General features: G+C 37.5%; 2 protein-coding genes across 6 annotated transcripts in view; one reads left to right on the plus strand and one right to left on the minus strand.

Moving 5' to 3' along the window:
- The window catches only part of TAF1D (TATA-box binding protein associated factor, RNA polymerase I subunit D), a 46,832-nt gene extending 30,534 nt beyond the window's left edge, over window positions 1-16,298 (plus strand). Inside the window, exons 17-18 of the mRNA XM_067568306.1 lie at window positions 12,054-12,147; window positions 15,158-16,298. The gene's annotated coding sequence lies outside the window, so the exon portion shown is untranslated. The remainder of the gene's footprint in view (window positions 1-12,053; window positions 12,148-15,157) is intronic.
- The window catches only part of CEP295 (centrosomal protein 295), an 86,578-nt gene that overhangs the window by 521 nt on the left and 69,755 nt on the right, over window positions 1-16,302 (minus strand). For 3 of the 5 annotated variants that reach the window (XM_067568259.1, XM_067568272.1, XM_067568251.1), the window contains exons 20-28: window positions 15,053-15,295; window positions 14,089-14,243; window positions 13,623-13,788; window positions 10,190-10,872; window positions 9,394-9,567; window positions 6,155-6,272; window positions 5,070-5,273; window positions 4,150-4,249; window positions 2,699-2,798 (exon numbers count right to left, since the gene is read on the minus strand). In XM_067568259.1, coding sequence (XP_067424360.1) covers window positions 2,699-2,798; window positions 4,150-4,249; window positions 5,070-5,273; window positions 6,155-6,272; window positions 9,394-9,567; window positions 10,190-10,872; window positions 13,623-13,788; window positions 14,089-14,243; window positions 15,053-15,295 — 1,943 coding nt within the window. The remainder of the gene's footprint in view (window positions 1-2,698; window positions 2,799-4,149; window positions 4,250-5,069; window positions 5,274-6,154; window positions 6,273-9,393; window positions 9,568-10,189; window positions 10,873-13,622; window positions 13,789-14,088; window positions 14,244-15,052; window positions 15,296-16,302) is intronic. The other 2 variants (XM_067568281.1, XM_067568264.1) reach the window with 1 other exon arrangement.

Below are 16,302 nucleotides of genomic sequence, written 5' to 3' on the forward strand. Positions count from 1 at the left end.
TAAGAATAGATGTTTAAGTATCCAGCTGAGATTTGAAGTTCCTAAACAACAACAGGCTGGCAGTGTTATGAATAGCTAAATGCTCAATCAGAAGGGCATTAGTTAAGCTTCAATGTACTATACACTTTCCACAACAGCAGATTGGATTATGCAGACAATGATATTCCAGAAAATGGTATTCAGTGTGTTGAAATACATCCGTGTATATTTGGTACAAGGCAACCTTACGTAAACACAACAAGCACAGTAACTATTACAGTAGTACCTCAGAGTTACCAACTAACCAGTCAACCACATACCTCATTTGAAACTGGAAGTATGCAATTAGGCAGCAGAGACCAAAAAAAGAAAATACTGTACAGTACTGAGTTAAACGTAAACTACCAAAAAAAGGGGGGGGAGGGGTTAAAAAAATTTGACAAGCTAAGGAAATTGGTTCTGTGCTTTTCATTTAAATTAAAATAGTTAAAACATTTTTCTTCTGCATAGTAAAGTTTTAAAGCTTTATTAAGTTAATATTAAGTTATAAACTTTTGAAAGAACCACCATACCGTTTTGTATCAGTTACCAACAATCTCCATTCCCCAGGTGTTCGTGACTGAGGTTCTACTGTATGTTTCTTCCTATTCCTGAAAATCATGCAGTGGATGTTTTCACTGCACCTTTCTGGAGGGATTTTCCCTAGGCTAATCCTAAATTTGTTACAGTGAAAGAAAGTATGCCAACAGCAGCCAGAAGTTTAAATCCAGATATTAGAGTTTGGTTTAAATAAAGTGAACAGTTCTATTTCAACAACAACTAGCATAACCTTTTAGCAACTAGAAGTGGAACATTTGCACTGTAGAGGCATCAACATTCCAAACACATTCCTAATTTTGAATATTTCCACCTATGCACTCATCACCAAAGTCACAAGAGGGAAAAATCAGGATCAGATAAGAATAAATCAGATTTCATGTGTAAGGAAAAGTTGATAGCGTTGGTTTCTAATGAGACATGGAAGGGTTGCTTTCCTCACATGTATTTTAGCCAGTGTTCAAAATTTAAACTATACAGAGAGACATTAGCTCTCTATTGCTATTTTCCAAGCTGGTCCTCATCGAAAAACACAAATTTTAGTATGTAAAATAATTAAAGAATTAGTAGCTGAAAGCCCATAAACCCATGCTGTCACGTGGCTGTAATTGTAAAGTCAAAGAACTCTCAGCCATGCTTGTATCTATTTCCATTACTTCTCCCTCAAAACATTCTAGATATCAGAGTGACTCAGAATACTCCTGGTATCTAATTATACAGATAAAATGAAAGCCAAAAAAAGATTTGGTTTAGACATGGGGAGGAGGGAAAAGAAAGATTTTAAGTGGCTGCTGCACAACACCACATAAATAATTCAAGCTATACAACAAAATGCTTGGGAGAAACTGAACCACCAGTGTGTTCTATGTCAGAGGCAGCAAATGTTGCCTGAGCTGAAGGGTGTGGCTTAGTCCTGGAGCCTCCCTCACCAACACAGGACAGCCCCTGAATTCCATAGGTGGGGGCATTAACTCATTAATGATAAGATAAGCTGTGCCAAAATAGAATCCATTTATCCAGGGAAGCATTCAACTGCATAAACATGAGACCATCCTTTCTTTTCCTGCAGTCCCCTGCCTCATCCACTCCACATCTTCCAGCTTCTGCAACAAATGAGGCAGAGGCCCTACAGCCTCCTTTGCTACACAGCCCCAATTCATTCAATCTGTCCTTATCCCCATCTCCCCTATTCCAGCCCCCATTTTTCCCTTCCCCCAACTGCCACCCTCCACCCGGTCTACTCCCTCACCCCAATTCTAGTCTCTTCTGCATCTGATTCATGCAGCTTCCTTCTTCATATTGCCTGGGCCAAGCAGAGGGAGCACTGAGAGCAGTCTGCCTGCTCTCAATTATAGGATCTGAACCTAGCTCAGCCAGCAGCAGTTGCAGGTAAAGTCCTGCTTGGATCTTGCAGCCCCAGGTTGGAGCATGATCACTGTAGGCAGAAACTTGAGATGAACCATCACAGCTCATTTAACAAATCTCTGAACATCTGGAAGCTGTGATTTTTCAAAAGCTTATGAACTTGGCTAAATTTGGGTGAACTTTCACTGGGATGACAATAGGCTGACACAAAGGCCATACTCCTGCCAAACGTTGAAACCCAAACTCCAAATCATGAGGCTATTGGAGCTTCTTAAAGAAAAGGTTGCTAGAATGTTTTTAACATGTCAAAATGACATTTTGTCCTATTCTCATTCTCAGAAATGGCTCAAATGTTTTTTGGCTGAAACACTAAAAATAATTTTTAGCCTGAGGGAAGACACCAGACAGGAACAATTTCAAGCAAACAGTTAATGATTGGCAAAGTTATAAGCAATTGAAAATAGGTGTCTTATAGTAGAAAGTGTTGTGCAAAATTAATAGGTGGCTCCCAGCTCTGATTATAGTATCCTCAAAAGCTGCAGTAGATAGTCACTCAAAATAGAGAATTCAAAACTCACCTGAGATGGGATGGTAGAACTCCATTACTGCAAGAATTGCTTCGGATGGACTCCAGTTTTTAACGATACTACATAGGTAGCAGTCTCATTAAAAAGGGATTGCACAGACAGTTCAAAATAGGCATTAAAATAGAGAAATGCTAGGCCAAGGGGTTTAGGTTACTGTACCACACACCCACCTTGTGAAACTCTTTAGCCTTTTCCCTGTTTTTAGCATAGGTTTCTCTTCTTGATTTCTCTTCCTTTCTGCTTTTCACTTCAGCTAGTTGATTATAAAGTCTGCCAAACAGTAAAAACATGTATACTTTTCATTAATGGGAGCTCAACTTTAATTTTAAGTGTTTGTAAAGGTGTAAATTAACTGGAAATGATCAAAAATGCAACTTTGGTTTATTTTGCTAGTATGCCAAAAATCCTCTTATTAGTATTTATATCTAAGAAGTTCATTATGCAGAGTTTTGAGGTTATGTTTGTTTTAATATAAATCATCATCTAGACATTTGACAGAATATGACTGGCAATTTTCCCAATGTTTTACTCATCTAAGATCCTGAACTTAAAATAGTTTTAAATAGTAAACACATTGACATGAATAATTATTACAGCTAGTGTTGTTTTGCTAATTTTATTTTCTCTTACAAAGATTTGCTTAAGTAATGCTACTGCTGGAATGTTTTGTTCATGGAATGTGTTGCATTAGATTTTTGGAAAATGGAAAAGTTAATTAGTGTAATAAATATATGCTCCTGTAATGCTAAAAGTCCCTTTTACTGGGAAAAATAAGGACAAGATATGAAAACTGTATGAACAACTGAAGTTGTATAGTTAAAGCTTGCACATGTGTAATATGTATGGGTTACATAGACAATGCTTAATGCTGATTGGAGAAAAGTTAATGAATATGTAATGTGCACAAGTATAAAAATCCAAGTGAAGGGGAAGGACCAAACTGGAGAAATACTGGAGCAGAAATTGGAGGAACAAGTTTGATAGACCAGACCAGGGATCACGAAATACACTAGAACTTCGAGAGCCCAGAATTCGGTAACTTGGGCCTCTATGTATTTCATCTGGCATAAATATATGTTCAGACACTAAGTGAAAATAACTCTGTCTGAAGTTTTATAAATAAAAGTGAAAATGATTAAGCCTGAATTGGGTGGATTCAGACTCCTAGACTTTAAGGCCAGAAGAGAACATGATAATCATTTAGTCAGACCTCCTGTACCATCGCAAGCCACAGAACTTCACCCACCCATTCCTGCAATAGGCTCATAACCCCTGACTGAGTTACTGAAGTCCTCAAATCTTGATTTAAATACTTCAAGTTACACAGAAGCCACCATTTACACTAATTCAAACCAGCAGGTGACTTGTGCAAAACCCAAGGTCTCTACCAGTCTGATCTGGAGAAAAATTCCTTCCCTGTCCCAGTTTCCCAGCTTACACTCCCAACAACAAAAAAAGCACAAAAGATTAGTCTCCGTGACTATTCATCTAATTTAAATCTAAAGGGATGAAATAAATGAGAGGTCAGAAACCACTGCTAAAATTAAGCCTCTATATTACTGCAACAGATATTGTTTCAGAAATGAAAGTAGTTTAATAAGTCTAATTTCTCTCACAGTACCTTAAAGTGCGCTGGTGCATTTGAACATCTGCAGACTTTCTGTCCTCTGGAGAGCACACTTTCACTTCCCCCACTTTCTTCAACTGACTGGTAACTGCACCTTTTTTATTTTTAAACAAAATATTTTTTAAAAAACTTTAAAAATGGAACTATTAAGCCAACTAGATAAGAAGGGCTCATGCAGATCAGTGACAATAAAGTCAACTGGTGGAGTATCCACTATGTAAGCTTCACCAGGACAAGTTTACACCTTTTACAAAATTGATTGTGTCATGATTGGCAGACAGTAAAAAAGCCCAGTGAACTGAACACTGTCCTCAAAAGGCAACGTCTGAAACAAAAACAATAGAGACTAAATCATGTTTTCTATTTTGGAGAAATATTTTAAACGAAACAGGCTGGTAGAATGGACTCCATGGGGCAGAATTTTTTCTTTTGAGAGTAAACTCCAAACTCCCAGCCAATGACAATAGTAGTGATCTTATCTCATACAGAGAACCACCACCAAACTGTCAGGCTATCGTAGTTTTTAGACTTTTGTCTATAGTGGGCCACCGAGATAGCTGGTCATAATGGTGCTATGGCTCATTTCTAGCTTCTAATTTCCATTAAAAGAAACTCAAAATGTTACTTTCTCAATACTGCTTTTTTATGTAAGCAATTACTGTTTTCCCATGAATTTTATATAACTAAGTGGGTGAAGAGATGATCCTAGGATTATGAAAGAGGGCGAGGTGTTTCTGAAATGCTCTTACTTAAAATGCAATCCAGCAAGTGAAAAAATTTGAGAATTACTGCTATAGACTGTTCTGATCTATAAGAGCAAAGATCCAAGAGGGGCAGAATCTATCCTGCTTTACTGAATAATTACTAGAATTCCTAATGCTTTTACCCTATTTCCAAATAAAAAAAAAACTTACCAGAAGTAGGAATGTGCTCCTTCAGCATGTGAAGTTTTTCAGTCTTGTCCCTTTGAAACAACTTAGCTTGAGGCTTTTCAGAACTTCTCTCTCTATTTTTTATTTCTTCCACTCTTTTAGAGGATTTCTGGATGAAGTTTTTCTTCCTCTTTAAAAATGATTCTTGTAAATTGCCTGGTGTGGAAGTGAATTCTAGCAACATGACTGTGAAGAAAGAAGGAAAGTCTTAGTACTTTTGATTTTATGGCTAATAGGAGAATCACCACTAGCAACCTAGGAATTTAGGTAACTGTCCTAAAATTGAGCTTTTACTGTTTTCATGGATTGTACCAGGGTTGATCTGAGGAGAATTAGAAAATTTACTAAACAAACAGCAATTCAAATTTATGGTTCCTACAGTTATTTTAAAGATATAGCATTTTGTATTTGCCTCACATTACTAAATCTTAATACCTTAAAACATACTATAAATACCAGGGTCCAAATTACAGATGCTCTCAAACCACCAGGCAGAGTCTAGCCAATTCTTGTCTTTCATACTGCTTATAGTTCTGATAGTCCCAGCCTGTAGAGAACTATCAGGAGGTGCTTATTATTTTAATAATGCCCTGAAGCATGCTAGGCACCCCTCAATGCAGATAATCAGATCCTTTGTCTGAGGAGCTTACAAACTAATACAAAGGGGTAGGGAATCAACAAGAAATTAAGGATGGAGAAAGTTACATATTATGCAATGGCTCAGCAAAGCTGGTATACGGTATGATGGAGCAAAAAACTTTATTTTCTAATTAGTGAAAAGGATAAAATGTATAATGTGAGGAGTTAATAAGTTTCTTTTTGAAGTGAGCCTTCAAGACAGACAATGTTGAAATAGACTTTTCAATAGGACCAGGCAAATAAATATTCCATGGCAAAGTGGCATACATTGGGTTTAGACCATATCTAGCATAATGCTGTAATGAATGGTGGCATATACTTGTAATTATATAAGTCTCCCGTAAGCAGTGCTGTATTTTACCAATGTTTTAATATTTAGGAGATTCTCTTTCAATTCTAATGAGTATACTGAAGTTACATGTGAGTACCTGCAGATTTGTGTAATGGAGACTGATCTTCATCGGGACTCTGAGCTACTGCAGAATAATCAGGAACCGTGAAAACAGAGTAATCTGCTTCTGGGTCTAAAGGTAAAAAGTCTCTCCCCTGTTGCAAGACAGAAGAATTGATTAATATAATGTACTTAAGGCCACAAATTTTAGTGAAGTAACATTAATGCATCTCCATTGTCATCAATGAACAAACAGAGGAGCCAGCAAAATGAGGTCTTTCATCACAAGTACAGATTGGCCACTGTCAGAAGACAGGCTGTTGGGCTAGATGGACCATTGGTCTGACCCAGTATGGCAGTTATGTTCCTAGATGCAAGAAAAATGTATTTAGCACACAGTAGCAGGGAATCCAGACTTGTGGCACTAAAAGCCATTTTCTACAAATTTCTCTAATTAAAAAACAAAAAAAAACCCAAAACAAAAATCAGATCCTTACCTATAAACCCCTTTTCCCTTCAAGTTCAAATTTCTCATTATTGCCTCCAGGACTCTGCAATTTTGCCCCCACTTACATCTGATCGCTTTTCTTCTTGTTCCATCTCTAGCTCCCCTATCCACTCTCACATTGTTCTGTCTCCTTTACCCATTCACAGATAAACGTTATTCACCAATGCTGCCCCAATGTTTACAACAGTCTCCAACTGCCTATTCTCAATCTCCTCCATGGTCTCATTGCTTCTTAAAAGCAACCTTCCTGTACCTGGAACTCTTCCCTGTCTATGCCCTCTTGCAACTGAATTATTATTCCAACTACCATGTTTGTCTAAAAGATTGTGTCCTGGAGGAGGAATATTCATTTGAATGTGTGGGAAGATGATTACAAGGTAGCAGCTAAGTAGGCATGCTCCTTCATAATAATCCTGGCTGGCACCAACTATATTATTGTCATCCACATAGTCTTGAGAAAAGGTATCTTTGAATAAATTCCCTTCTGATCATTCACTGTCAGAGAGGTTTAATCCTAACTGGCATTACTATGTAGAATTTGGGACTGTTCAGGGACAGTTCAAGGACAACGTACAAGAATCTGAATAAGGACAGAATGATCTAGGTTAAAGAGAGCCCAACCAAGGAAGTGAATGGAGAACTGGCAGTCCTCGAATAAGGAAATAATCACAACCTGATTAAGATTTTAATCATTAAGCATCCTCATGGACCTTTCCAAAGCTATTGAAAAATCCTCAGGATGGAATAGTTGCTACCCTAGCCTCAGTCATGCAACTGAGGAAAATTTATAGTTATCCATGGAGAAGCAAAAGGGAGGATTGGATAGAGAGGCCCCTTTACACTCTCAATTTCAGTTCCAGAAGCTCATTAAAAGTCTACTCCAAAATCCCTGGGGTAAGTTCCCTGGACGCAAGAAACCTAGCTGGCTTCATAAATTTATCAAGCTCAGTCTTGGAGGGGATGGTATGATGGGTCAGATTAATTTGGCAATTCACTCATCTTTGACTACTAGCGGTAAATATGCCCAATGGCCTGTGATGGGATGGGTTCTGAATTACTACAGAGAATTCTTTCTGGGTTTCCAGCTGGTGAGTCTTGCCCACATGTGCAGGGTTTAACTGATTCCTTCCTGACACCACATATGGCAATTTTCCCCCAGGGCAGATTGGCATAGGCTCTGGGGATTTTTCACCTTCCACTGTAACATGGGGCATGGCTCAGTTGCTGGTGGATTCTCTGTACCTTGAAATCTTTAAATCAGGGGTTCTCAACCGGTGGTACGCGTACCACAGGTGGTACGCGGAGGACGGCTCGGTGGTACGCGAGACGTACCCTGCCGTCGCCGCCGAATTCCCCCCCCCCCCGCCGAAGACGCGCAGCCTACCGCCGAATTCCCCCCGCCGCCGCCGAAACCCCCCCCCCCCCCCCACCGAAGACGCGCAGCCTACCGCCGGCTGCACCCCTGCTGCCGCCGAAACCCCCCCTCCCCCCGCCGAAGCCTCGCAGCCTACCGCCGGCTTCCCCCCGTGCTGCCGCCGAAAAGCAACCCGGCCGGCTCCGCATGTTTGAAACCTTGCCGCCGAAATGTGGTTAACGGCGGGCAGGATTCGGCGGAGGGTAGTTCCCCCCTTTTTTTTTTTGCTGGAGCACCACTCGGGTCAGGACCAGCGGTTCTTGACCTGACCCAACTGGTACTTGGGAAAAAAAGGTTGAGAGCCGCTGCTTTAAATCATTATTTGAGGACTTCAGTAACTCAGTCTTAGGTTAGGGGTCTATTACAGGAGTGGGTGGGTGAAGTTCTGGGGCCTGCGTTGTGCAGGAAGTCAGACTAGATGATCATAATAGTTCCCTTCTGACCTTATAGTCTATGAGTTTACATTAGAATAAGAAAGCCTGAAGTCAGAGCTGAAATAGCATACTCAGACCCACTGGCTTAGCCATTCGGTATACTAGGATTTTTTGGGACTTCATTTCATTTGAGCAAAAAAAGAGAGAGAAGGCTACTAGACTTCAGTGCAGTAATGCAGTGACAGCCTACCATCTTCTGTCTATCCTGAGACCTGCAGATGTCTCTGAAGTGTGTGTCTATCCAATACTTGGATTCCCTTTCTCCATCAAGGTAATAGGATTTTTGCCTTTTCCAGTGAGTCTTCTACGAATGGGTTACTGCTTGTCTTGCAGTTGTTAGTAAGGTAATTTCTGTTCCTCTGACACTTTGGGCCCTGGTCTACACTTACCTGGATATTCGGCAGCAGTTGACAGGAGTTACGCAAACTACACAGAGTAGCTTGTGTAACTCACGTCGACTGCTCTGCTTACCTTCTGCGTGCTGTCTACACTGCGCTGTGCCTGTCGACGCAGCGCTACGCTACTTAAGGGGGTGGTTTACCAGCGTCGACTTCCTGATCGATTGAGCGGGTCTACACTGACCGCTCAATCGATCCAGAAAGATCAATCTGGCGGCAGCGAATTTGCCACCATCAGTATAGACATGGCCTGAATTTTGGAAAACTATCTCAACCAAGCAGCTGGGGAAAGGCAGAGGACTAAATGAAGGTAGCAGGATTAATTTCATCAGCCCAGCCTAAGAGACATGGCATTACCGCCAAATGGCTCAAATATTTGTGAATCTGGGGAACTCAAAACATGCTAATGATCTGCAATATTGTATTGCATGCTTTAAAATCACTAAGTTTCTTCTTATTCTTACTAAAGCAAAAAAATCAGCAGTACCAAGTTCAAAATGATGATAGATAATCAAGATTTACCTCAGAACAACTTTTAAATTCAGACTGACCAGCATATGCCAGGCTATCAAACTTATTTTTTCTTTTTTCCTCTTGGCTAATGTGTTCCACGTCTGATTCTGCAACACTGATATCATTTGAGCTTATCAGAGTCAGTTCAGGTTCTTCCATAATACCATGCCCTGACTGTGTCTCCTAGAAAATAAATTACAGAAGACATCATCAATGTAAAAATCAATATTTCTAGCAACGGCAACATTTGTTAGCCTGTCACAAAAGAAAGGATTGTTTAACATACAGAGGAAGAGAAAATCTGCCCCAGGCAGTGAAAGAAATACCTCAGGCAAAGTGCTCTTCTTACATTTATTGATCTATTCGGAACTCCAAGGAACGTCAGTACAACTTAAATACCTTATTTGCCATTGTACAAAACCTCCCTTCCACCCTTCCTTTGAACTGGAATCCAAGTCACAACCTGAAAGCTAATTCTTGGCAAACAAAATTAGCTTTTGTTTCATCCTCATGGGAACAGCATTTATATAACATCTTTGTTATTCTCCTATTATACTACATTAAGCATTTTAATCCTTTCTTACTTTACCATAATTGGTTTCCTCAGTGAAAATCTAGACATAAAAGGACTAGGATTGGTATAATTTCAGATTAAATTACACAAATTCTGAGACGTCTCAAACAAAAACTGTAAAGTGAACTTTGCTAAATTTTCAAATTACAAAATAGCTTGGAGCAATTGGTTGAAATCTGAATGGAGTTTAACTCACTAACAATTATTTTGTGAAACCTTTATTTCACTCACCCAGACTGGCACACGGCGGCTTTGTAAGGAATGTGAACCTGTATTCATTGTGAGCACTGAATTAGAATTTTGGTTTTGGAGTGTTGCTGGCAAAACACCATTCTGCTGGATAGCTGCTTGCAAAGGGCTGACTGAGATTTCTGAGTCCATTTCTCTAGGCATTCTAGATGACATCTGTAACTCTAGAATGCTTTGTTCTTCTTCCAATATATTTGTACTGCAGCGTGAACAATCACCTTCCACAATCCTGTTTGCTTCATTTCTAAGAACTGGGGTTTCAGTAAGCGCCTCATGCTTCTTATTAGATGCCACAACAGGTAATTCTTCAAAGCACAAGTTCTCTTTTCTCAGTTCCACAACCTCTTTTACTGAATATTCAGTCAGGAGAGTCTCATTTTCTGTAATCTCTGTTGTAATTAGCTGATAAAATGAACCCTGTTCTTCCAGTGAACTCAGAGTTGGACTCCGCAGGTTTTCCACTGAAGACTGGAGATTAGTATTCTCTATATTTCTTGTCAGTTCCTCATATTGGTCTCCAATAGGTGAAACGTAGTTCTCTGATTTTTTAATTTTAGAATTTTGTTCAGCTACAATGCGAAGATGTTGTGGTTGCACAGTACTCTGGCTGTGCTCATTCAGGGTAGATTCTAACTGAAGAGGTTGAAAAGATTCTTCAGAACCTGCTTGAAAATTCAGATGGTCAGAAAAGTCTATCTATATACAATAGAGTTTACAAAAAGAAGAAAGCCATAGTTTAGAAAGTAGCTATTAATGCATTTCAATAGAGAGATAAGGCAAGTATAGTAAAATAGATGTCTTAAATATAGTAATTTCATTCAAATACATAACGTTCACATTTATTAAGGCAAGTTTATGGTGTTTTATGTCAATCTGGTTGAATCAGAATGAAATTCTTCCTAGATAGGCAAATAGCCAAATCATAAAAGAAAACAAAAACCAATGTTAATCAGGAAGATATCTTCATTTAAAAATAAAGTTATGCTACACAGAAGACTTTTGGTTTCTTTTAAACATGATCTCTAATAGCTTTGGATTTCTTGACATGGTAACTTGTCTTTTTCTTTAATGTTTAGGGCCAGAGTCTCTGCTGGTGTAAACTGGCACAACACTGAAGTCAATGGAGCTGCACTAATTTACATACCAAGCAGACAAATTTGGCCCTTGGAAACCATTCTCAATGAGAAAGCATTTTAGGTCTCTCTGACAGTGTCTCTAAAGGGAGCAAAAGAAAAAACTCATTACTGGTGCTGTTTACTTGGACAGTAGAAGAAAGCATCCAACTCAGAACACAGACTGTTCTTTCTTATAAAGACCAATTACAACAGGTGGTTACTCTGACTTGGATTTCCCTTAATCAGATCCACCCACCCACCCACAAAGCAAGTTATACTTGGGAGGCACTTAGATACTAGATCAATGGGACTAAATCCACCTAAATAAGAGGTTTTGATTATATGTTTCTTTTACTGAGAGTACTTGGAAGTTAGCATTAAGCATTCTTTCAACTATACTTGTCTCTAAATATGGTAACGATAAGGTATCATTGATAAGCAGGCTCATGTCACACACAAATAGACTTTGTGATATGCAGACATATATACAAACAACTTTCAAAATATTCCCTGTGGCCAAATCCTGCAATCCTAAACGCAAGCAAAACTTCGAGTAAAGAGCCGTCTCATGGTAAACAGCAGTGGCAAAAAAATTAAAGTCCACAGGAACAACTTGTACTTGGAGATTAGTCAACATTTAAAAAAGACTTCAGATGATAGGCCTAAAAACTGATCTACCTTAAAAGTAGCTATAATAATGCATTGCACAATTTTATTTGTTGTATTTTCAGTACAAGAAATAATTGGTTTATTACAAGAAAAATTAATGATTTTGAGCATCATACATTCTGCATTTGGATCTCTGCAATACCCAAAGACAGCAAGGTGAGTTAAGACAGAATGGTTGCCCACAGTTTCAGCTTTAAAAGTGAACAGTGTATTTTTCCCTAAAATTATATACACATAAATAGTGTAAAGTAACTTCACCATCTGTGCAGATTTGCATTACAGATACATCTGCCATTTAAATAAAGATATTTAAAAATTTGTGCCATACTTCCTGTTTTAAAGGTGCTGATTTCCAGTTTTTGCAGGGGAACCATACATACTAAATATCTGTGTCTCTGTAAGAGCTTTTGAAATACTTATTTTAAAACACAAAGTACTTGAATTTTCAAATGTTCATTCTTTTAAGAGCTGAAGATCCTAAATCAGTAACTTTATCAAATAATCTGCAAAATATTTTTTCAAATACGCATTATAAGGTAAAGTCAACTTATGAATGTTGCTATATAGGTAAACAATTTTTTGTAACCAAACTTATAATAGTTCATTAGCAGGTATTTCAGTAATAAAATTGTTTAGTTCTTTTCCTTTTTTACAGATATGAAGCTATTCTCCTGTGATCAGATCAGATGTCTCAGTATGCACTACACAGGTGGTATCAGTAGCCCTAAACACCAACAATGGAGCAGGAAGTCCATGGAGCTTTTACTCAGAATTTTTCCTCTAGTCTTATTTTAAAACTGCCCTGAAGTGTAAAATATTGGAAACTGCATAAAAAGATTGTAGAGAAAAAGGAACACTTATCAATGCATCATCCAGTCTTATTGAGTTCCTGGAGTTTCTTTTTATATTCCTCATTTTCTTAGAATGAAGGCAATAACAAAGCCTCTGGAAAAAAAATCTGTAGGCAGATTCCAAAACTCCATTGGCAATTTACTGACATCACACATACCACACATGATGAGACATCTCAACTGATCCTAGATGAGTAGCTTCAGATCTGCGAAAGAGACAGCAGAAATACGAAGTAAACTGGACAAGTCTAAGACAAGGTTTTGTTTTCTTTAACACTGCAAGAGATGCCTGAAGATCTGAGTTATGACCTCAAAAGTGAGAAATCTTACAGAAAAGTAACCAGGCTAGAAAATAGTCCTATATCACACAATCATACACATTTTTATTTTATTGTGTTTTTGTTGAATTGTCCACTTTGTTTGAGAACACTGTATCAGTAAATAAGCAATATCTTCACATTATAGAGTGGCCTGAATATAAAAATTACATATCCTCTCAAAGGAAATATATATCAAAGTCAACAGTCAATTTTAATAATTGGAAAGGCAAAGAATTATATTGTGTAATTCCTGGGAATGTCACCCAACAGCAGAAAAACTAAAGGACATAGTTTTGTTAAACAATAGTGAGGGGTACAGAGTAAAAGCTGAGCTACAATATTGTAGAGGTGGTGTATATAACAAACAGCTAGCAGTGTCACACTAACTTCTTTGAGAGAACACAATTGCAGGTGACCAAACAGCTATAAAACATTCATAACATTAAGAATAGATCCATACCCAGAGTAACGTTTTCCTTAACTGACTCTTCTGCTTGTGATGTAGTATTGTTTAGCTTGTTTGTACTGTGACAAGAATGCAGATTGTAACTTCTCGCTTTAAGGCTAGAGGTTGTGGCTTCAAGAAATACAGATGAGTCTTGACTTTGGGTTGAGAAAGTTAAACTCTAGTGACAGAAGAATCATAGCAAAGAGCTTAGCTATTGATCATGGTTAAATATGCTCAGAAATAAAATACAAAAAACACAATTGCGACAGAAATTTTTAACATTTTTTTCAGTTCACATTTCTATCACAAACAGCAAATTATTGTAAAGTGAACTGCATTGTCAGTTCTAGATACAAACAAACTTGCCATTATGTTGCCTGTAAATGTCAAAAGATTAAAGTTTCTAATCACACAACATTGTAACCTTACATAAGTTGCATGTCAAAGTATTCCCTTATTTCAAAGCTTTGTGTAATACCTTGCTAAAGTCTTTGCTGTCTTGAGAAATCTTGCACTGAGAAAGGGATGTTGAGATATCAAAGTCAGGACTTGGTTCCAAAGGCTGAAAAAGCTGATGTTGGCAGTTAGGGAAATTTCCTTCCATATCAGAAAAATCGAGACCAACTGCTGGAGCTTTAAAAAAAATGTGGAAAGTTTATTTTTGAAAAAAATGCAAACCTGGCACCTACACCTCAGGTGCTATAAATGTAATGCATAAGACTTAAAAAATGTTTAAATAGTTTTAGCTTGTTTTACAACAAAATTCTTGCAATCTATATCACTGTCACTCAAGTGATGCATGTGTATATAACACCAAAACAGGTTGTGCTGAGTCAACTCAATGTTGAAACTAAGATTTTTTTTCCCCAAGTATTTCAGGACAGTCCTAGACTAAAATCCTGAAGCTAAACACTAGGTAGTAATTCATGACCATACTCTTATACTTTCATGCATAGTCTTCTATTTTAAAAGCACAGAGTATTAAAAACTTCACTGGCATATAAATAAATACTATATAAATTTGTTTTAACAAATAGATTAAACAAAAGATTTGTTTTAAAATACTAGAATTTACTATTAGCTGTGAATATCTGTTTTCCAGTACAGACAGAGTTAAAATAGTAAAAAAAAAAAAAAAAAAAAAAAGCATCTTGAGACTCAATTATCCTACCAGCAGCACAAGTGCTATTTCTTCTGAAGCCAATAAGAGCTGCACAACATATGCAACTGACTATATAACTAGGCCACTCATATTTTTGGCACTTGGCCACAGGGTGCAGAATATCAGCAGAGCAGGGAACATCAATATGTATATTAGCTAGTGATTAACAAAATGTAATTAAAGTTTGAATACAGATTAAATGCACATTCTTCTTAAACTCCTTTTCATAGTATACTTCTGGTTCTTGTATTTACTCTCCATAGTCTAAAAAGGTTATTACCATGGAAAGATATACCGTTTTCAGGTAACCAGTTCAAATCTTTGGTATATTTGTCTATGATCTGCTGAATTTGACTTCTGTTAGAAATAAAATTCTCTTCTGCAGGCAGCTGAAATTCAGAAACTTCAGAAGAATTCTCTTGCCTCTGCTGAGTAGTAGTAGGTGTGGAAGAAGCTGAAGAGTTCCAAGGGCTGCTTGCTGTTTCTCTCAATATCCTATCCTCTGCACTATTTGAAGACAACTCTGGAAAATAAACCACAAAAGTCTGACACCCAATTTCGCAAATAAGCCACTGCAGTGAACCTCTCTGAAAATAAAAACTTTTCCTTCCACAGCATACATAAAACCTTGAAACAATGTAAACTGAAGATTTTTTTAAAAATAATTGTCTCCTATCACAGTTCTCTCCCACAAAAACTTAACAGCAATTTCTATAAATCTACATTGACAATACCTAATTACATAATGTTCAATGGAGCTTATCGGCTTCAAAGAATGAAGATCTTTACACTCTCTCTCAGGTACATATATGGTCCGCAATGCCATAACATCTGAGCGCCTCACAGTCTTTTAATGTATCCTTAAACACCCGTTATATAGGGTAGTACCAGTTTGCCATTTAAAACATGTACATAACAGGACAGGTAAAAGTGTTGTAAAATGTTTTGAGAAATCTTCAATCAGAAGAGTGTATTAAAAAAAAGTAAGGTCTCATAATGCTAACTTAGTCACATTTATGTCCATGTTTTATGTTTACTAACCTGTGATACCTAGAACATTCAGGAAAATATCTGAAATATATTGTTCACGTTCACATTAACTCAAAACCATGGAAGTTTCTTCCCCAAATGAGATGAAAATTATGAACATATAAAAATGAGGAATTAAAATATCAGATCTAATAAAATCCTAACTCTAAGACTTACAACAAAGTGTGTGCTATGAAAAAACATTTTAAGTTTATGATCACTGTTTAGGCAAATAGATACTACTGAAACTTATAAGATAACTGTAGAAGAGCAAAGACTTACTCTATGTGTTGATTAGCCATGTATGAAATGTTAATATTTTTTGTGTTTTGAACAAACATTTTATAATTTTTCTTTTAATTTTGCCATCCTGAAAACCTGAGGTATTTCAGCAAACTGTATATTATAACGTCATTTGCCATTTGCCAAATCTACTGTAGTTGCAGTTAACATGCTAAAATGTTTAGCTTACTGGATCTGAAAGTCAAATAAAGCTACAAC

This window comes from Emydura macquarii, unplaced genomic scaffold (assembly GCF_026122565.2).
Source record: "Emydura macquarii macquarii isolate MOO-44397 ecotype Brisbane River unplaced genomic scaffold, CSIRO-AGI_Emac_v2 contig_318, whole genome shotgun sequence".
NCBI lineage: Eukaryota > Metazoa > Chordata > Testudines > Chelidae > Emydura > Emydura macquarii.